The sequence below is a fragment of the Diabrotica undecimpunctata genome, chromosome 11 (assembly GCF_040954645.1).
Source record: "Diabrotica undecimpunctata isolate CICGRU chromosome 11, icDiaUnde3, whole genome shotgun sequence".
In the NCBI taxonomy this organism is placed as follows: Eukaryota; Metazoa; Arthropoda; class Insecta; order Coleoptera; family Chrysomelidae; genus Diabrotica; species Diabrotica undecimpunctata.
The window spans coordinates 16708088-16731992 of NC_092813.1; the positions used below are offsets into that span (position 1 = coordinate 16708088).

The 23905-nt window shown below is 34.8% G+C and overlaps 2 protein-coding genes across 2 annotated transcripts; both read right to left on the reverse strand.

Annotated features, from left to right (window-relative positions):
* Positions 1–7011: 7011 nt before the first annotated feature.
* On the reverse strand, positions 7012–7497 carry LOC140452717 (uncharacterized). The gene has a single exon (XM_072547039.1). It carries the CDS (start codon positions 7495–7497, stop codon positions 7012–7014), a length of 486 nt encoding a protein of 161 aa, XP_072403140.1.
* Positions 7498–7694: 197 nt separating this feature from the next.
* Positions 7695–11662, reverse strand: LOC140452718 (uncharacterized). The gene is made up of 3 exons (XM_072547040.1): positions 11519–11662; positions 8961–9812; positions 7695–8447 (listed from the first exon to the last, which is right to left on the reverse strand). The coding sequence occupies exons 1-3, from the start codon at positions 11660–11662 to the stop codon at positions 7695–7697; spliced, it is 1749 nt and encodes a 582-aa protein (XP_072403141.1).
* Between the last annotated feature and the right edge of the window lie 12243 nt (positions 11663–23905).

A 23905-nucleotide genomic window follows, 5' to 3' on the forward strand; every position in this document is an offset into this window, starting at 1 on the left:
ACGTTCAGCAACGGTAAAAAGTTAAGAGCACTAATAGACACAGGAGCCCAAAATTCGTTTATAGGACAAAAAGGTAAAAAAATATTGGAACAATGTGGAACAAAAAGCGACAGAAAAGCTTTAAAGATCACGCTGGCAGATGGAAAAACCAGCAACATAGTCTGTTTTACAGCAAAATGTTCCATAGACAACGTTTGGAGAAAAGCCAAGCTACATTTTTTACCAAACCTAGCTTCAGAAGTAGTACTGGGAATGCATGAAATAACAAGATGGGGACTTGATTTATCAAACATCTTAAATAGAAATCGCGTAAGAAGGAGAGAACAATACCCAACCAGTACAGAAGACGGATCCTGATCGTACAATGCAGACAATAACCGAATACCGACCAATTCCAGGGTCAACGAAACACCAACCGCAAGATATCCGCTCCAACAGAGAAGCAAAATATATAACAAAACGACCCACCGACTACCGACCGATACCGCGGTCGAAGACCACACCGAAAATATACCGACTACCGACCGATACCGCGGTCGACAACCAGACCGAAGATATACCGAACTACCGACCGATACCGCGGCCGACGACCAGACCGAAGATATTCCGTCATACATACCGGAATTCACGAACAGTCCGAAACGAGAGCAGCTCGACATCAGTACTACACTAAACAATACCGAAAAAAAACAATTACAGGAATTGTTACTAACAGAATTGGAGAAATTTAAAAAAATTAAAGGAACAACACATCTAACCGAACATACAATAAAACTCAAACATAATACACCGATCAAACAAAGATACAGGCCCCGAAACCCGGCAATGCAGAAGATCATAAACGATGAGATAGATAAGATGCTAGAAGAGAACGTGATAGAAAAATCTAATAGCCCGTACAGTTCCCCGATCGTCCTAGTAAAAAAGAAGGATAACAACGGATACAGATTTTGCATCGATTTTAGGAAAATCAACGACATCTCAGAAAAAGATGCCTACCCATTACCGTACATCAATCATATCCTAGAAAAGTTAAAATCTGCAAAATATTTTACCACGTTGGATCTAAAAAATGGATATTGGCAAGTACCACTTTCCGAAGCAAGCAAACCCTTGACCGCTTTCATAGCACCAGGAAAAGGACTATTCCAGTTCAAAGTACTTCCATTCGGATTACACGCCGCCTCCGCTACTTTTCAACGACTACTAGATACAATAATCGGCCCAGAAATGGAACCACATGCATTATAATAGTACTGGGGAAAACGTTCGAGGAACATATGGAAAACTTAAAAGAAGTACTTCACAGACTACAGCAGGCCAAACTACGAATTAATATAGACAAATGTAAATTCTGCAAAGAAGAGATAAATTATTTAGGCCATGTAGTAAACAAAACGGGAATAAAAGTGGACGACAACAAGACAAAAGCTATAGTCGAATATCCCGCGCCAAAAACCGTTAAACAACTACGCCGATTTTTGGGCATCATCTCATGGTATAGGAGATTTATAAAAGATTTTTCACGAACTGCAGCCCCTTTAACAAAGCTACTAAAGAAAAAAAACCTTGGACTTGGGACAGAGACCAAGAGGAAGCATTTAACAAAATAAAATTACTACTGACACAAGCTCCAATACTGATCTGCCCGGAATTCCAGAAAATATTTTGTTTACAATCTGACGCTTCGAACCACGGTTTAGGAGTAGCTTTAGTACAAACAAACGACGAAGGACAGGAACAAGTCATCGCTTACGCAAGTCGAACCCTAACAAATGCCGAAAAAAATTACAGCGTTACAGAAAAAGAACTACTAGCGATCATCTTCGATATAGAAAAGATGAAACCCTACATCGAAGGATACCCATTTTCAATTATCACAGATCATCAAAGTCTACGATACTTACAAACAATGGAAAACCCTACAGGTAGAATAGCTAGATGGGCAATGCTGCTGCAACAATTTGACTTCGATGTCATTTACAGAAAGGGCTCCCAGAACGTCCTGGCCAACGCGCTCTCTAAAGAACCAGTAGATCTGGTTTGCATAATAAACGTAGAAGATGTAGAACCCGACGAATGGTACAATAAAGCTTTAAATAAAATCCAGACAAATCCGCAACTATTTCCAGACTACTCTATCAAAGATGGACTTCTCTATCGACACTTCTGGGACAAATACGATTTAAAAGAGACAGAGGTATCCAACCCCTGGAAACTATGCATCCCAAACCACAAGAGACAACAACTCCTGGCAGAAAACCACGAGCAACCGACCGCAGGACATCTAGGAATAGCCAAAACAATAACCCGCCTAGCTAGAAAATACTACTGGCCAGGGATGTTTAAAGACGCCGCAAAGTTCGTCAGGAACTGCAAGAACTGTCAGCAATTTAAGCCGCAACAAAGCTTAACTCCAGGCCGCATGCAATCTACACAAATTCCGCCACATCCATGGCACACCGTTTCAACCGATATCATAGGACCCCTTCCAACATCCAGCAAAGGAAACAAATATATAAGGACATTCCAGGACACCTTTTCAAAATGGGTCGAAGCCATACCGATCAGAACAGCAACGGTAAAATCAGTCTGTCAGAACTTAAAAGATAAAATCATTATGAGATTCGGATCACCCAAAGAGCTAATATCAGACAACGCAAGAACATACGATAACAGGGAAGTACGAAAGTTGCTAGACGAATTCCAGATTTCTAAAAGAAACATTCCGCCATATTCTCCCCAGAATAATCCAGTAGAAAGAACAAACAGAGTAATCAAAACAATGATAGCTCAGTTCTGCGATAATAACCATAAGAAATGGGACACGAGCCTTCCAGAACTACTATTCGCATATAATACAGCTAAACACGATTCAACGGGTTTCTCCCCAGCCTTCCTGAACTTTGGACACGAACTAGAAATTCCAAGTAAAGTCGTAAACACCCCAAACGACACACAACATACCGATCAAAACATAAAATGCATAAACTACGAGAAACATTCGAACTAGTACGTACAAACCTGGCAAAAGCTTTTACAACTCAAAGCCATTACTACAACTTACGACGAAGAGAGTGGAAACCCACAATAAACGACAAAGTCATGAAAAGGGAATACCAACTCTCAAATGCCGCCAAAAATTTTAACGCCAAATTAGCACCGAAATTTTCAGGCCCATATACTATAACAAAAATGTGTTCTAATGTAATATTCAAATTAAAACACGACGATAAAAACCGTACAATAGCAGCTCATATCAAAGACCTAAAACCCGCATTTACCGATTTCCCTACTCCTTAATCAGTCCAAGCACTTACAGTCAACACCAAGTAGTGACAGTATATTTTAATACAGTTTACCAGTAACCTTCAAATATAATGTCAGACACGTTAGAAATATATATTACAGTGACATAGAAATGGACGGCACAGTTACGCCGCCACCATACACCGTTCCAGAATTAATATCACCATTAGGGAACACACCAAAACCTAACACCCCGGGCAAAGGCTGCGAGCCCCTGATAAAGGCTATTTCCAAATTTAAAAACCTTTTCGATGAACCAACCATGGGCATCACAAAAATTCAGAAAGTCCAGTCAATTCCAGCATCAATCCCGCTGCTCTCACTAATTCCGCCACAGCATAAAGGAAAAAAATACAGACTGAGACTCCCGAACCAGGTGCTGAGGATAAAAACCAATAATTGAAGCCCTACGAAGGAAGACGTTTTTTTTTAAGAGAGAGGAAGACGATTTTTTGTTTAAGAAGACGATATTTATATTTTTTTTAGGGCGGACATTTTTTATTTCAATGTATTGTAAATTTTTTTTTTAGGGTAACCAAGTACCTGGCAAGGAATAAAAATAAAAAAAAAAATTTTGTTCCAAAATTTTTTTTTCCCAGGAAGAGGGGGTGTAACGATGAGTCAAAGCCATCACCGTTAAACCTGCGTGCGCGCGAACCAACCCATGAAGTAGGAGTGTATCGACAGTAGAAAGGGCAAAACTAATTACACAGCTCCGCTATATAAACCGCAACATTTCCTCATAGAGGGAGAATCGACAGGTGTTGACTGAAGGTTCTCTTCTTCCCTACCCCGGCTTGTGGACGTGTTGAGTTCACAAGTTGTTTCCGTTCCTTTTACCGCCGTTACCCGAAGAGCGTATTGAGCTCTTCACTACCCGTACTCTGAAGCAGTCGTGTTGAGACTGTCGAGGAGTGTCCTATTAACCCGAATCACTTAAGGAACATGTTGAGTTCCTTTCCTTTCTTTGTACCTATCGTCCGCTGTTATTAAATCGATACAACGTTGCCGTAAAATTTCAAATACACACTCGTTTGCCGATAAGACTGATTTCATATGACAAGGTCAAACTTAATTTGAATAAATAGGCCAGGTACTGAGAAGACTAAACCAAATTGTAAATATGTACATAAGATTTTTGTCAATTTAATTTAAGGAAGACAATAAAGTTTTATTTTTATTTTGAACTCTGTCTCTGACTGTTTAAAAGCTACCCGGATAGTGACTCCCACGAGAGGACGTCACAGCCAAATAGTCAAAAGATACTACCCTTTGTCTTTGTTGGAGATGACGCTTTTGCACTGACAGAAAATTTCATGAAACCTTACAGCCAAACAGGATTAACGATGGAAAAAAGAATTTTTACTTATCAACTTGTGTTCGTCACATTGTGGAAAATGCATTTGGAATATTAGTATCAAAATTCGGTGTATTTCAACGACCTATTGCATTATTGCCTAAGAAAGCTCAAATCATTGTCTTATCATGTTGCTATTTACACAATTAGTTAAGAAGAAACCAATCTCAGTCATACATGTACAATAATTCTGTGGATGTATATTTTGATTACAATCGTTAAAAAGATGACTAATACAAAATATCGACCGACTTGGTCGAGTGTTGATGGCGAAGTGAGTCTTTCGCGCCAAAGCCGGTTTCTGCTTTAGCGGGCAAAACAAAAGCGTTACCGTTAGTGGCGCGTATGTTTAAATAGAAATAAAAATGAATATATCACCACTGTGATAAATAATATTTAAAATAAATATAAATGCGAAACGGAACAGGCCGCCTGCCTTGAAAGGCTAAAGTCTTTCAAAATAATACAACAACTTAACAATTTCAAAAATGACCAAAATTGTTCAAAAGTCTAGCACTATTCACTGCATGGTAGAGGGCAGATGACAGATACTGCTCTCTTAATGATACCTCTCGTCGTCTTTATGGACACCACCCTGGAAACTTCGTCTGGACCTGGATGCAGCTCGACTACACGTCCCAACTGCCAAATTAGAGAAGGCAAGTTCTTTTCCTTGATAAGAACTAGTGTGCCAATATTAATGTCTTTGGAAACTTGTTTCCATTTTTTCCGCTGCTGCAGCTCTCCTATGAACTCCTTAGACCACCTTGACCAAATGTGCTGCACCATTTTTTGAAGGCGCTGGAAGTGGTTCAATCTATTTTCGTTTATTGACATCAAATCAGGTTCAGAAATGGCTGTCAAAGGCCTTCCAATCAGAAAATGAGCCGGAGTCAAAGGACAAAGGTCATTGGGGTCTGATGAAAGGGCAGATATAGGACGACTATTAAGGACAGATTCTACTTCTGTATTGTACAGAATTCCTCATACGTGAGGTGAGCATTGCCGACGACGCGTTTTAAATGCGATTTCATTGACTTAACGCCGGCCTCCCAAAGGCCACTGAAGTGCGGCGATTGTGGAGGTTTCAATACTTTTGATTATTGAATGGTCTTGAATCTCACGCTTATTAGTCTTAATAAAATCATAAAACTCTTTTAGTTCACGATTAGCACCCTGAAAGTTAGTTCCATTACCAGAGTATATCTTAAAAGGCTTTCCTCTTCTGCTTACAAAGCGCTTAAAGGCGGCTATAAATAAATGAGTAGTTAAATCAGATACGAGTTCTAAATGAACAGCATGAGTTGTGAAACACACGAATAAGGCTACATATGCCTTTAAAAGTTTGCATCCACGCCCCTTTCGATCCTTGACTAAAAAATAACCTGCGTAATCTACGCCTGTGTTATAAAAAGGAGGGGATGGGTCAACACGATCCTTCGGTAAATCACCCATAATTGGAGACAGATTTTTAGGTGGACTTGCACGACAACACCTAATACATTTATGGACGATACGCTTGGCTGAATTTTTACCATGAATAGGCCAAAATTCATTTCGAATTGTAGATAAAAGAAGAAGAGGACCTGCATGACAGAGTTTAACGTGCAGGTCTAAAAGAATTAAGTCAGTAAAATAATTCTTAGATGGTAGCAAAATCGGATGTCTTTTCTCAAAAGAATACGATGAATTTTTTAATCTACCACCAACACAAAGTATTCGATTTGAATCGAGAAATGGTTGCAACGAAATGAGTTTGCCTTTTGGGCTTACAGGTCCCTTTTTTGTCAAATTGCGTATTTCTTCCGAGAAACATTCATTCTGAACTATCCTTACTAGGTAAAACATAGCGGTTGAAATCTCCTGAGAAGTTAAAGCACCTGAAGCTCTCTCATGAAGGGAAGACTTGGATATTTTGCAATTATTAATGAATCTCAGAATGTAAGCAGTACATCTCTTTAACTTAATCAAACTAGAGAATTGCTTTATTAATGAAAAGTCTAATGTGGCAGACAAAGTAATGACCTCGGCAGTCTTTAACTCCGGAATGTCATCTGGAAGAGAAAATTGTGTAGGATAATCATTTAATTTAAGCCAGGAAGGTCCATGCCACCATAAGTCAGAAGACATGAGTAATAGGGGACTAATTCCACGAGAAGCAAGATCAGCAGGATTATCCTTCGAAACTACGTGGTGCCAACTTTTCCTTTCTGAATCTCAGCGACACGATTTCCTACAAACGTCTTTAATAGTTTTGACTGTGTGCGTATCCATGCCAGAGTGATAGTAGAATCAGACCAATGAAATACTTTATCGAAATTGATATCTGAGGACTTGATTACCCTTTAAGACAAACGAGCAAGTAACAATGCGCCGCACAATTCCAAACGAGGTATACTAATCACCTTAAGGGGTGCAACCTTGGATTTTGCGCATAACAGACGAACCAAAACATGTCCATCAGAATCAACACTCTTAACATAGATTGCAGCACCATATGCCTTGTTGCTGGCATCAGAAAAACCATGTAGCTCACAAGAGATCGAATCCTTTAATTTTACGTACCTAGGTATTTCGATATTATTTAATCTAAGTAATTTCTCCTTAAAATGCTGCCACTGCGTAAAAATGATTTGAGGAACAGATTCATCCCAGCCTTGCTTTTCTTGCCAAAGAATTTGCATTATAATCTTGGCCGTAATTGTGCAAGCGCTAAGCAGCCCAAGAGGATCATAGATCTGAGCAATACGAGAAAGAATTATTCTCTTCGTTACCTTATTAGGATTAGGTAAATCAGCTACCTTATATGTTAGTGTGTCCGAATCACACATCTAATTTAGGCCAAGTACCTTTACCTTTTCCTCTCCACCGAATGATTTTAGATTTGATAGACACTTGGAACTTTGAATTTTATTAAGTACTACCGGATCATTCGATACCCACTTCCTCAACTCAAGACATCCGCTGTTTAAGATATTGTTGATATCCTTGCATACATTTGACAATGACTCTGCGCAATCTCCACCTGTCAGAAGATCATCAACATAGAAATCTCGCAAATATTGATGATCTTGGAAGCAGTAGGGTGAAGATCTTTATTCTCGGATGCTAACTGAAATAAGCAACGAATGACCTGAAACGAAGCTGAAGCTGTTCCATATGTAACCGTATTTAGCTGATATGTGCTCAGAGTATCAGAAGGAGAAGAACGCCAGAAAATTTGCTGAAGTGCTCGTTGTTCAGGATCCACGAGCACCTGACGATACATTTTTGTAATATCAGCAGAAACAACAAATGCATATTGTCGAAAACGCAATAAAATTAAGAATAGATCGTCCTGAATGGTAGGACCCGAAATTTGAATGTCATTTATTGATAGACCAGAAAAAGATGGAAAGGAACCGTCGAACACCACACGAAGCTTTGTGGTGAGACTGTCATCCTTTAAGACCCCGTGATGGGGAAGATAATACGAAAAGCTCTGTTGACTATCATCAACCTTGAACATGTGACCAAGTTGTATGTATTCTTCCATAAATTCGGTATACATCCTTTTTAGGACGTCATTTTTATGAAGTTTTTTCTCCAAGTTGAGAAAACGTTTTGATGCCTGTCGCTTTGAATCACCTATATTTGCAATGGAGCCCCTCAGAGGTATATTGGTGATAAAGCGACCTTCGTCATTTCTCTTCACCGTTGAGGAGAAGTGTTTTTCGCATATTAAGTTTTCCTCGGAAAGTACAGGTTCCGTGTACTTTTCGAGTTCCCAGAATTTTTGTAACTGAACATTTAAGTCAGAACTTCAATCATTTCTACTGAAGTTGCAATATGAAACTGATTCCCTTGTCATTAAACTGACCGGAAACTATCCAACCGAACCTTGTTTTTTGCATGACTGGAGCAGAAGGACCTAAACTGAATTGTCCCACACACAAGATTTTCCAGAAAGTATCAACACCTATCAGAATGTCGATTTTTGAAGCAACATGAAAATCTGGATCTGCTAGTCTTAGATGACGTGGAATATCTAAGTTTCCAATGTCGAAACCATATGCTGGAATTCTATCGCAGATACTATTGACTACGAGACATGAAAGAGATGTAGAAAACGAAGACTGCCTTGACTGAATCTTCGCTGTGCACTTAGATCGAATGTTTGAGACTGCATGACCTATCCCTACAATAGAGATATTTACCTCGGACCTTGATAGCGCTAGCTTATCAGCTAATTCTCTCGTTATGAGATTTGATTGAGAGCCACAATCAAGAAAAGCCCTACATTGATGAACCCTACCGTTTTATCGAATATTTGAACGACAGCTGTAGACAAAATTGATTGAGCTACATTCGAGTGAGCTGAAAGAGACACTTGGTGTTCAGGTTCAGACTCCACCCGCTGATTAGTATCGGTAGTGTAAACGGATTGTTTATCTAAATGCAACAAACTATGGTGTTTTGCCTTACATTTTTTACACGCTCCATATTTGCAGTTGGAGCTAAAATGGCCAGAATAAAGGCAATTTGTAAAAACTTTTGAATCCCTAGCGTGTTTGATTCGCTCTTGGGTCGAAGCCCCCAAGAATTTAGCGCAGTTATATATTTTATGATCTTCTTTGCAGAACGTACATGCTTTTCTATTGAACGAGAGAAAAGATTGCGACTGCCTTGAGAATTTGGACTGCCTGTCCGATTTATACGTAACTTTCGATACTTCTAGCTTCTCTAGAAGATCAGCTTTGCCTTTCAAGAATGCGATCATATCTTCAAAGGTAGGAAGATCACTTCCGGATCTATATGATTCCCATTCCCTCGCAGTGAGGGCATCTAACTTGCTTGCTATCATGAATATTAACAGAGTGTCCCAAGAATGGACAGGTTGCTGAAGAGATTCTAGCGAACGCAAGTTTTTCGAAACATTGTCAATTAGTTGACGAAGATGAGTAGAAGATTCTTTTGGAATGGGTTGCAAATCAAATAAGGCCTTTGTATAATTGTAGATCAAAAGACGCGTGTTTGCAAACCTTTCGCATAGTAAGTTCCATGCTATATCATAATTCGCGGCCGAAATCTCTAATGAGCTGATAACCTGTGCAGCTTCTCCACCTAGAGATGCCCGAAGATAATGGAACTTCTGAATTGAATTGATCTAAGGATTTTTATGAATTAGACTATCATAGGTATCATGATACTCAAGCCACCCCCCGTATGACCCTTTGAAATGAGGTAACTCAATAGTTGGGAGCTTTATTTGAGAGTGAAGTGGACTGTATTAATTTGCTCTACATTTGTTAAATGAGTGCTACCTAAGTTCAAAGAAAATGATTCTACGGGACGATTGTTACATTCATGCTTATTTGAAATCGAATTTATTAATGCTTCTGCTTGTGATACAAGCGAATAATACAAATCTTTCCCTATTAACAAAATCCACAAGAAAAATAATTCCTGCAGCTGGCTGTATACCACGTATAACAAAAGAGGTTAGTCTTTGTATGTGGGTATATTTTATAAAATAAAATATACCCACATACAAAGACTAACCTCCTTTCCCTATTGTCTAATTCCTCAGAAACATTCTTCGAAATGTTTTCTATTTCGTATTGAATTTTTTCGAATTCATTTATAACAGGCTCTATATCTGCTAACCTGGTTTCTACCTCAATAACTTAATTGTCAGAATGTTTTTCAATCTGTTTACTAAGACATTTTTTGAATATTGTCAATCGTGATTTGAGTATACCCCTTTTTTTGTTTAAATCTTTTAGAGACATAATAAAATATTTTTTAATAATACTCGAAGTTTATTTTACGATGAAAAGATTTAAAATGTTTACCAGTATACTAATGGAATAATGAAATCGCAATTATAAGAAAAGGTTTTACCTGTCGTTATGAATAAGCAATAAAATTGTACAAAATGTTGAAAATTCTATTTTTTATCTAACTGCAAGTAAAACCGCATAAATTATATAGGGTTCGTTACCTGAAATGTAAGTAAGGCAATAAAAGGTTTTACTCGGCGATAAAAAATCAAGTATATGAAATGAATAGTTGTTTTGTTTCGAAGCAAGACAGGTTTTTGTACCTTTTAACGAAATATTTGAGTAATAAAATGAGTTTAACCAAATAAACAGGTTTTTATAATTGACTCTAGTTAAACGACATTTAACTCCACGCAAGTAGAAAGAATATATGAAATAGAGATGGGAAAGGCTCACTTACTTTGATTAGGCGTGCTGTTGACTAGATGAAGTTCTATCCACGCACTAGATGAAAGACTACAGATGCTTTCTGCTACGGTGCTGGATGTAATGTTGGGTGGACTGTTAGCAGCTTGAATTGTAGCTCTACAGGAACCGCCCGAAGGTTGTAATCGTTACTTGTAACGGTTACTTATAACCACTTGACTCCGCCCTCACGAACAGAAGAGGACGACTTGCCGGCTAGTTAACTAAATTTAGATTGAATCAAACTGCACAAATGTCTTTGATAACCACTGATATATACGACTCGAATGGACCATGAAGAAAAAACTATGGGGTTGAAACACTTTTATTACGTATATTTTAATTACAATCGTTAAAAAGCCGACTAATACAAAATATCGACCGACTTGGTCGAGTGTTGATGGCGAAGTGAGTCTTTCGCGCCAAAGCCGGTTTCTGCTTTAGCGGGCAAAACACAAAGCGTTACCGTTAGTGGCGCGTATGTTTAAATAGAAATAAAAACGAATATATCACCACTGTGATAAATAATATTTAAAATAAATATAAATGCGAAACGGAACAGGTTTCATGGCAACATAAATTTGCTTAAAATGTAAACTTGAATTATTAAACTTTATATGCTTACATTGATTTTTAAAACAGTTTTTGAATTATCACTGTCCACATCGTTTATATTATTATCTGCTTCTTCCTTATTATTATTCCCTTCCTGTATAGTACTTTGTGAAGCACTAGGTTCGTCCTGACCCACGAGAAACTGCATTACCATAATGTTGGTTAAATTACATTGTCTGTCTCTGCACCACTTGTTTTAGAGTCCCTTATACGACGCAATTCTTTTCTAAAGTTAGTACGCAACGAAACTGCAACTTATCAGCATCTGGATAATATTCTCTATATTTTTGGAGCAATTGATACTACTGTTCTTTTTTTTTATTTTATTACTCTAATCTTTACTCTTGACATTCCACAAAGCCAGTAACGACCGATACACATCGATGCACTCTATAATCTATAATAAACTTTCTTTCTGCCCAGTTTTCCTTTGCGGACATATTTTTTGCCGTACCGCGATGTTTACAACAAGAGTGTTAAAACGAAACTGAACCAACATTGCGCAATACTACTCACAGACGCCGCAATATTTACAATATGCTCAATAAAAATGAAAGTCATGTTGATTGACACAATATATTGCTCAATCATTCAATGTGACCAACAGACGATTAATATATTGTACAATATAAATTATTGTCCAATATATTGACCATAATATTAACCATCTAGGGGCCGCTTTATACTGAATTTTATCTTTAACACTTCCATTCAGCATAATTTTTTCTTGTTACTTTTACATATTGCAATTATACCTGGAAACTAAGGACCACAACAGATCTGAAAAGGTCGTAGTCGAATAGACCAAAAGATACTATATGAATACTGTATTGTTGAGATAATACTTTGATTGGTATCGTTTTCTTTGTATTTTTCCATGTTGCAAATGCAACCAGCTCCTAATATACTGGACATAAGCACAATTTCCTTTTGCTGTTTTTCATAGTGTGATACATGATTGAACTATATTTAGGACCCATTACATATTTTCTTTTGGTGCTTTTTCAATAAGGTTTAAATTCTGTTGCTTTTATAGTAGAAACCCTCAATTCAGAAGAGTGATATCATAGTTTAAACGCCAAATATCCTCAAATTTAAATGTACACAGCGGTCCTCGAAAACTGCCTGTTTTCTCGATTGAAATTTGCGTTTCCTCATAAGAAATTACAGAATATATAAAGTAGTATATTTGTTTGTGCTTCTCTATAGTAGACTTGACCAGAAGTTGTCGTACAGTGTAGCCAAATCTTGTTCACAAGTAGTAATTATGTTCATACAAAACCTGTATTCTTCCACGCAGCGATTATTCCACGTCATAAAAATACCAAAAACATGATTTTTTCAATAGTAAAAATTAAGCACAAAATTGTAATAAAATAAATTTTATTTATATGTTCCGTTTCGTTACGTATTTAAATTTATAAAATAAAAATCGATATTTTAAAACATTATTTTTCAATCGTTTGGCAATGTTGGAATTAGCGAGGGAACTCGGTTTTACAATTCGGATCCAGACATGCAGTAAAACTAGTTTTTATTATTTTTTGCCGAAGAAATGAACGAAGAAAACATTGGTGTTTCTATGGGTAAATAGTGCATGTATTTTTGTGAGTATATTTTATGTGATAAGTTTGTAAACTTATTGTTTTCAATACTGTTTTATCAATATTGTATTGTAGTATTGATAAAACGTGTTATTGATAATAAGAGTGTTATAGTTTGTCGTTTTATAGTAAATATTTAGTTATATTCTTTGAAATTATTGTATATATAGTATATATCCAGATTATTGAAATACAATGGACGAAAAACCGAGTTGTTCCAAGAGAAGACAGCAAAATTCTGATGTTGATTCCAAGAATGAAAAGCCGCAAAAGAGACGGAAAATGTTAACGTCCGAAGGGAAGGTAATGATACGAAACGTTTATGAAGGAATTGTGGGCAGAAAAATGGCATTAAACGTTAGCCAAGCGGTCGACATTTGTAGCAGTTTAACAAAAGTATCTGTTAGCTGTATTTATCGTGTACTTAAAAATACATCGGAAAATAAAAAGCAAGAAAAAGGTAAAACTAAAGGTAGGAAAAGCATTGTTTTGGATGACGAGACAAGGAATATTATACGTCGAAAAATTCATTCATTTTATTTTCGGAGTGAAATTCCAACACTGAAAAAAATTTCTCAAGAGCTCGAAAATGATGACTCTTTACCCAAGATATCTCGTAAGGTCTTAATTAGGACCATGCATAAAATGAACTTTCGATACGTAAAACGCAACAGAAAAAGTATGCTATTAGAAAAAAATGAAATTATTCTGTGGAGAAGAAAATATTTAGAAGAAATACGAAAAATTCGCAGCACTGGATGCAAAATATATTATTTGGATGAAACCTGGATTAACGAAGGTCATATAGTTGGAAAAGTTTGGCAAGATTTAAATGTAAAAAGTAAACGCGAAGCATTTATAGAAGGCTGGTCTACAGGATTAAAGGCTCCATCAGGAAAGGGACGGCATTTAATCATCACCCATATAGGAAGTGATACAGGGTTCCTTGATGATGGTTTGCTTCAATTTGAGTCGAAAAAAAACAGGTGATTATCATGAAGAAATGACTTCTGAAGTATTTGAGCGCTGGTTTAAGAGAATCTTACCAAAATTGGAATCTGAGTCTGTGGTTGTTATGGACAATGCGCCATATCATAGCCGCAGACTAGAACAATTACCGACGACGGCATGGCGGAAAGGGAGAATTCAAGAATGGCTTACAGAAAAGGGGATTGCATACGAAGAATCAATGCTCAAAATTCAACTACTTGACATTGCACGGTTAAGGAAAAGTGAATATCTTAAATATGTTGTGGATGAAACTGCAAAAGATTATGGTGTTAAAGTTCTGCGTCTACCACCTTATCATTGCGAACTTATTCCCATTGAACTTATCTGGGCGCAAGTGAAAGGAGAAGTAGCACGCAATAACAAAACGTTCAAATTAAACGAAGTTAAGGAACTTTTGATTCAAGCAATCCTCCATGTAACTCCAGAGAAATGGGCTAAATGTATAGGCCACATAATTAAAGAAGAATATCGTATGTGGGAACTTGACACTCATGTCGAAGTTTTACTAGAGCCAATTATAATTACACCAGGTGAAGATAATGACAGCGATAGCAGCACTACATCTTCAGATTTAGACAGCGAATATTATTTTCTAATAGTTTAGTAGGAACATCAACATAAAAAAAACCAAAAACAGAAAAAAACGAGAAGAACATAGTAGGTGTGGTTAGTGTTTGTGTTAGAATAAAACAATGTTTTGTTACATCCAAAATTATTTTTATTTTGTTTTTATAGAATTTTATTTTGTTTTATAGGATTTTATTTTGTTTTGTTTTATACTGTTTAAGTGTTTTGTTTATTTTATTTAATGGGAAAATATGGCTCTTGGCGAACACCCATTTAAAAAAAAGTAACGCGCCACAAGACATACCTCTCGGGTGGTGTGGAAACTGTCTTAAAATTTGTTTTAAAAACATTTCATTGTGTAACTCTTTAAGGGCGGGTCACGTCAAAAGACGTTTTAGCGTAACTTCCGCGGCAACCGGGTGGCATCAGTAAGCTTTCTGCAAAATTACTTGTTTTTTATAGCTTTTTGTTTGTGGCATTCTGTATTTTTAGGAGACAGTAGGGAATAAGCCACAAAATATTTATTCATAGGTTTAATTTACTGACGTTTCGATCTCTATATAAAGAGATCGTTTTCAAATATACAAATGATAGCAATATTTATTTTTTTTTGTGGCTGTTTGCTTGTGACATTCCGTATTTTTAGGGAGAATGTTGGAAATAAGCCACAATACATCTATTTATATGTTTATTTTACTGACGTTTCGATCTCTATTACAGAGACCGTTTTTAAAGTTAAGAAAAAAAAAGAAAATATTATAAGAATATATAAATATATAATAATAAACAAATAAAATAAATATAACTATAATTTATATCTTTGAAAACGGTCTTTGGATATAGAGATTGAAACTCCAGTAAAAACCAGATAAATATATTGTGGCCTATTTTTAACAATAATATTTAAACATTATAATATAATTAACGTTGAAATAAAAGTGAGTGAACGCCACTGGATTTTCATACGTCTTTCCCCACTTCTACGCCTTCAAACGATGACTCACTCACCCAAATAGTGAAAATAGAGTTTAGTTAATTTTTAAAATATGTGATACATAAACACTACTTACCTGTTATTCCAGCTACTTTACTAAAGGTGGGCTTCTTTATATTTATTATTGAAACAATATTTTTAAACTGATTTTCAAGAACTGGTTTATTAATGATTTTAATTTATCTGCTAAAAGTAAACTAAATTCTGTGTTACCATTGTTTAAATAGGACTAGTTAGCCAACGCAATGTACAAATTTGTTTGATTCTAATTGAGACAGTCACTAGATGTCACCACTCTTTCTGTCTCAATAGATTTTAATATACCATTGTTTGTTTGATATACATTATACTAGATGGTGCTATGTGAAAAAGTTAAAGACTAAACTAAACGTCCATTTTTGATCTCCTGAATTAAATTCACCAGCGTTGCAATATTTCACTGACATAGTAGCAACAGGTTTACTTACAAATAAACATGTAACAAAAAACATACCTTGAATCACTTAAGCTATTCATTTAAAATAGAGTTATTACTATCAACTAGTAAATATCGTGTCAACTAAAATTGTACATAAACGTACTGTGGCTTCTAAATCTTCCTATATCTAAATAAGTTTAAAGAATTTAAATATTTTATTTTATTTGGAAGTGTATTACAAAAATTTGGTCCGAGGTAAGTAAAACATTTTAATTACATGTGTGTAAAACATAAAAAAACATTGTATGAGAAATGAACAAATTAGGTATTTAGAAATAAATTTTACCGGATAATACATACATTCGGTAATATTTGAAAAAAGTGATTTTAAATTAAAATAATGTTACTTCCATAATAAATAAATGGTTTTTTACAGATGGCCGGAAATATTTGTTGTTATTACAAATGTGGTTTATCAACATACAAAATTCATGGATTAAGAATGTTCAGATTTCCGACAAAAATCCTTCGCCTTGTCAAAGATGGATATTACACTCTGGTAAGTAAATAGAAACTTTTTTTATATTCTTTTATTTTACACCGTTTCCGTTACGTAATTAACTTACGTTTTCGTTGGTATTATAATTATGATATAATAAACTTCGGAAAAACAAATTAGTGAGTAAAATCAAGTTAATAAACATAAACAAAGTATTAGATATTTAAATATGTATTTATTTAGCTATCTTTAGTTATTGTATTGAAAAGTAGAAATAAGTTAATAAGAAAATTATTGGTTTCACGTAAAAATTTTATACAGATATTTGAAGGTTCTAAAAGATATATGAGGGTTAGTTAATAATAAATGTGTGAAGACATACAGGTGATTTTGGCTATAAACGTTTTTTATCCAGTTTAGAGAAAAATAGTTAAAATAAAAATTGTAGATTCAAAAAGTTCTTCCATTTGTGAGTTTCTAAATTAAAATATATAAATAATTCACCAAAATAATTGCAAAAAACCCTTGATTTTGCAGAAATTTATAAATTTTAATAACTTTGTTTTTGCATAATGGTATGTAATGTAACTAATAAAAATAGTGACGATTTGTTTATCGTAGAAAGCGATTATGTAAACAACTTTTTGTTGACCTATCCCAGTTTAAAAAAAAAAATGTTTTACAGAAGCCAAGATATTGCAAATTTTGCAATCGCGCTTCATATTGAAAAAGTTCAAATCTAAAAAAAAAACCGAGCTCAAATGTTTCTCTATTCTACTTTTCCGAAGCGGTATTTTACGAATACCATCATTTTAACGCGTTATAAATTTTTACTTCTTTACCTCATATGCCATGTTGGAACGCACAATTCAGATCTTCATTTAGGGCCCCTTCAATTTTCAGCTCTTACTGTTAATAGACAATGGAAGTATGATTTTAAGAATAAAATGCTTTGGTTTTAAATATAAAATGCTCTCTTGCCTAGTAATGGTCATAGAAGATTCTGTTTTTTTTAGAAAGTGTGTTTTTCACCAGTTTTTCATAAGCCTCTAAATAAGTTTGTGGCATAAACGATATCAACGTTATTATAAATGTTTATAAACAGAATAAATAACCTATAAACTATTTGCTCTGATTGATATTTAGCGCACTTTATTAGTTATTATAATTTATAAATAACTGCAAAAATAAGGTTTTTTTTGCAACTATTTCGGTTAATAGTTTCATGTATTTTAATTTGGATACTCTCAAAAATTACATAAGTTTTTATGATCTACAACTCTAAAAAAGCTGAAAAAATCTTAAACAGGTATTTAAAGTCTCTAAAAGGTATATGAGGGGTAGCTGATGACAATTATGTAAAGACTCCAGCTAATTTTGCTTTGCTTTTTTATTAAACAATCGTAAAAAGTGAAAAAAGTTTATGCGCATAAAACGTTTCTTATTCATGTTAGTTATATGGTTAAAATAAAAGTTATAGATCATAAAATGTTCTCTAATATTGAGATTTTTATAATTAAAATACATAAAGAATTGACCGAGATAATTTAAAAACCCTTATTTTTAAAGTAAACTTTATAAATGTTAATATAAATATAAATAACTTTCTTTTTTGTATAACGATATGTAATACAACTATTTAAAATTATGGCAGTTAATGAGTTTTTAAAGTGTGCTAAATATCATATAGAACGACCATACAGTTTATTATGAGTTATTCAATTTGTTTATCCAGGAGACCGATTATTTAAACACCTGTACTTGTCCAAACAGTCACTCTAGGGTTATTTTGTAAATAGATATCGATTTTTATGTCTTCGTTTTAAATTATTAAAAAAAACATCAAGGTTATATTAAATTTGTTTTTAAAAATCAGTTTGAAGAATAACAAATTTTTAGCATATAAAAATTTCTAATAACTTTGACTTTTTTATGTCATACACTTGTATGTAGGCTCAATATAAAGCAAATAAAAAAAAAACATTTAAAAAAAATCCAAAACCTTCTATGGCCCAGAGGAAATCAAATAGCATTTTTTTTCTTGTTTAAGAAATTGAAAATATTTTCATTGTTTATTAACATTAAAAGCTGAAAACATATCAAGGAATCGATTCATTAGAAGTAGAAAATAAATCATTAATAACAATCCATGCAGAAATCGTAGAAAAAATAGCGGAAACATTCAAGTTAACATCCACAAATTCTAACTATGATAAAGATTTCATAACATACAAAGAACAAAAAGAAACCATCCCTATTAACGTAGTAAACAACAATGAACCTATAAATGCACTTATCACAATCAGAGAACTAAGAGAGATGGTAGTTTCTTTAAAAGACACATCCCCTGGCCCCGATGATATCCCAGCTTCTTTTTTAAAACACCTTCCTGACGAAGCAGTAGAAATATTATTAAAAATATATAATCGTATATGGACCAAACATGAATTTCCCAATTTATGGAAAACAGCCATAACTATTCCCATCTTAAAATCTAATAAGCCACAAAACAAAGCAGATTCTTATCGTCCAGTGTCTCTAACTTGTGTCATGTGTAAGCTTTTAGAAAAAATTATAAATAAACGTTTATTGTGGTGTCTGGAAGAAAATAACCAACTGATTAATGAACAATCTGGATTTCGTCCTTTAAGATCGACTACCGACAATTTAGTAGATATAGAATCACATATTAATAACGCATTCTACAACAACCAAAAATGTATTGCAATTTATTTTGATTTGCACAAAGCATTTGATATGGCTTGGCATCACAAAATAATTTCAACACTGGAATCATGGGGCCATCAAGGAAATATACTTGCTTTTATTAAAAATTTTCTCCTAAATAGAAATTTCAAGGTAAAAGTAAACGGACTTCTATCTAATGTGAAATATCAAACAAATGGTACACCCCAAGGCTCGGTAATCAGCCCGACGCTTTTCCTTATAGCTATCAATGATATAATCAAATCAATGAACAAACCCATTCAAGCGAGATTGTACGCGGATGATCTTATAATATTCTTAAATGGAAACAATATACAGAGTATGGCCAAATTATTACAAGATCAACTCGACAAATTTATAGCATGGTCTAAAAGGAGTGCTTTTCAATTTGCTTCATCTAAAACTCGCTGCATCATATTCTCTAAGAGACCAAAACAGATAAAAGAAATACCTACTTTAAAACTTGGTGGTCAAACACTTGAATATGTAAACACAATTAAATATCTAGGTCTAATATTTGATCAAGCTCTAACCTGGAAGGACCACATCAAATATATATCAGCTATATGTCAAAAAAGACTAAACCTCTTGAAATGTCTTTCTGGTACGAACTGGGGAGCAGACGGTAGAACTCTACTCATACTATATAAAAATTTGATCCGCTCAAAGATCGATTATGGTTGCCACGCTTACTCGTGTGCTTCAACAACAACTCTAAAAGTTTTAGACAGCATTCAAAATAACGCTCTTAGAATAATAAGCGGCGCATTTAGAACAACCCCTATCTTAAGTCTTCAGGCCGAACTGGGTGAACTACCATTAGATTTACGAAGACAGGAATTAATGCTCTCTTATGCATCGAAGCGGTACTCTTTACAATATCACCAAACCATTCGCTGCTCGAATATCCAGCGCGCAAAAACCCACATTCCCTTTTACGAAAGATGCAGACGAATCATAAATGAATTAAACATTAAAGTCCCCGAAATCTATCCTAGCAAGATGCCAACTTCCCCTCCTTGGCTAATGTCTTCTCCTTACATAAATTTGGATCTATTATCAGAAAATAAAAAAGAAAGCAATTGTCATCTAATTAATTCTAAATATCAAACGTTAATTTCTCAATTTTCTTCCTTCAAAAAGTTATTCACAGATGGATCTAAAACAGAGCGTTGTGTAGCATCTGCCTTTGTAACAAATGATGAAATAAAGAAATATAAACTAGCGGAGACGAATACTATTTTAACAGGAGAACTCTTTGCAATATATAAAGCCATATGTCATGTTACAAAATGTCCTGAAACTAATTTCTTAATAATTACTGACTCATTAAGTTCTCTAGAAATCATCTCAAAAATCTATTCTTCCCATCCTGTGGCCAAACTCATTAGACAAGAATTGCATAATCTAAACCACAGAAACATTGCTTTCCTGTGGGTGCCATCTCATGTTGGAATCACGGGAAACGATTTGGGGGATAAATATGCACGAGAAGCCTTAGAGGAAACAACTATTGAATTCTATCCAAAAACTCCAGCGACAGATCTCAAATCATATTTCCACAGCAAAATAGTCAACATATGGAATAGCAGATGGTGTAAAAAACAGGCAAAACTACTTGAGATAAAACCAATATTTCAACCATGGTCTGATAGTTCCACCAATCGTTTTTCTCAGGTTATCATCACACGACTGCGGCTTGGTTATAGTCGCCTCACACATGGACATCTGATGACAAGGGATTCACAATCGGAGTGTTATGCTTGCGAGAACCCGCTAACAATAAAACACCTTCTAGTGGAGTGCCCGTTACACAGTGCGGAAAGGTGTAAATTCGGAATCCCGGAGAATTTGAGAGAACTATTCTTAAAGTGCGGTGCCAAAGTGATTATCCAATATCTTAAAGCAATAAACTATTTATACAAAATTTAATTGTTACACTGTTCAATTATTGTTATTACTTTTTCTTTTTTTCGCTAATAGCCTTACAGGCTGATGCGAGTTTGTAAATAAAAAAAAAAAAAGCTGAAAATTAAACACATTGTAAAAGAATATCTAAATTTTATAATTCTATTTATAAATGGCATACACAGTGAAGAAGTAAATTAGTTTTGAAACATTAAAATAATGGTACTCGTAAAATATCGCCACAGAAAAATGCAAGGTAGATCTGTCCGCTGCAATATCTCAGCTTGTTTCTTGTTATTGGTTATGGACATTTCTGTTTTTTTTTAATTGTGCTTTTACACCAGCTTTTTATTGAGCCTACGTACAGCCGTATGACATGAAAAATATCAAAAGTAGTATAAATGTTTAGAAGCTAAAAAGCACTTTTTCAAACTGCATTTTTAATAAAATGTTGAAGTTTATAAATAAAGCTTCAAATAATCGATTCAAAAAACGTCAAATAACTGTCAAAGGTTAAACACCCTTTTTAAAGTTCCTCACGGATTTTAAAGATTTAAACAGTGTTAAACAGATAAAGCAATTCATCGATGAGTTAACAATACGAAGCGAAGTTCTTTAATCACAATGTGATAAGAAAACGAGTATCAAATTTGGTTTTATGTTTCAATAGTCGAATTTAATTGCGGCTATATTGGTGTAATTAAAAAAAAAACAGTGAAAATCCCAAGAAATAGGTGAGATCCTTTTTTTATTTCTTTCCAGTTTGGGAGAGGGTCCATTAGGTACTCACATTTAGGTATTGTGTTACGGTCTGGGTAACCAGGACTACACATCATGAACAGCAATTAAATATTTACATTTACACTAAACAACTTCAATTCCATCCCAAAATCATATGTCGTTGCCGCAGTCTCTAGACCTCCTTCCCGTTCGTTTTCTAAAAGGGGACAAGTTATTGTCATGCACTTTATTTTGAATACTGTTTTATTTAAATATATTAAAGAAATTGCTGAAATAGTTTATCCAAAAAATATTACTTTTACATCTCGCATTTCGAATAATCAAATCTGCATTTTCCTCACTTCTACCGACATCGTTGATCAACTAATACACCGAACGTCATAATTAATTCCACCGTCATCTTTATCTGCAGGCTTCTTTCTGCGACCAAAAGAATCCTTATTTCAAATGTATCTCCTTCCATCCGGCATTCACTAATCGAGCAGTCCCTAAAAAATACGGAACATCAGATGATCAATAGGCATATATTATGAGTTTTACTAGGGTAACATTTGTAATAGCTGACAAGGTGAACTTAGAAATGCAATCTTCTCTGTTAATTAACCATGAAAATACATCCTTTAAAATATTTTTATTCTCTGACAGACTATACTGTTTTCTTTGTAAGCTTACGGGTCGTACCGTGGAGTCTGATTGCAAAGTCTCCAGTTGACCAGATCACACACTCATTGCAGCTAATGCTCCTCCCTCTTCTTCATTTTCAGCTGACTCTAAGGAGTCCTTAATCCTGAATCCTTACCTTCATCAAAAGAATTTCTATCTTCGGAAATTGAGTCCATCTCCGTTAACTACATACCCATCCTGGCTGCCATTATGGATTTATCCATCTCTCGTCGTACTAATTCAAAGCGCATGTTGGCAGTAGGACAAAAAAGGGGACACTTCAATGACAGTCCTCCTGATACTCCTACCATTCTATCTTCATCCGGTATTCTTGCTCTATTAAGTTCTTTTCCTCCTTCGACATTTTCGATGCCACCCAAACCAGCCAAAAAATGTCCAAATCTAATCTTTGATTGGATTACTCGATGAAACCTTATTATATTTCCGCTATCTAAATGATTTACAAAGATAATCCGACTAATTTTACACTCAATTCCACGCAACTTATTACATTTCTTGAGAACTCTTTTGTATGTATCACCCCACTACAAGAAGCTTAAAAATCCTCCAACATAGATGGTATTCAAAAGGACTTATCGCAGCTCTACATAGGTACAAGGAAAAGGTCACTAAAAAACCGTATCTAGAATACCGTAATAGAATTTCTCTCTTTCTCTCGCATTTATTCATTTTTTCTGCTCTCTGTATATTTTTACTTCATCTTTTGCCAAATTTAGACACGATTTTATTTAATTAAGTAAGAAAACTTTATGTCCTTCAAATACTAGCCTAAGTCCAGTTTGGAAAAAAAAATGTTAATAAAAAAAAAGAGACAGCCAAGATTCTGGCAGAAAATTTAAAATAAAAGTTTTGCAACAAATTTTTTTTTTTTTTTTTTTTTTTATTAACATTTAAGATTTTTACAATCTGTTTTGCAGTGAAAACAATAAGTAAAATTTTTTGTCTTTTCATGACAGAGAGATGTAAGGTCCAGTGACCAAATCATCACGACACAAATTGGCTTTTTACCGGTAGGATGCGCACATACACTGATACGCGAGCACTAAAGCACTAAAAGCGGCACTAATCACAATGGCTGGGTGTTGTTGAAGGCGTAACTCCCACTGCTGTAGGCTCTGTCAGGATAGGTGAGGTAGGTCCAAGGGGTCATGTCGCTTCAATCTCTTCGCTTGTTGGTTGTTGAGAAGATTGTATGCCAGGGTATTAGGATGCGCCCGCAACCTGTTTTGATATTGTTCAGAAGT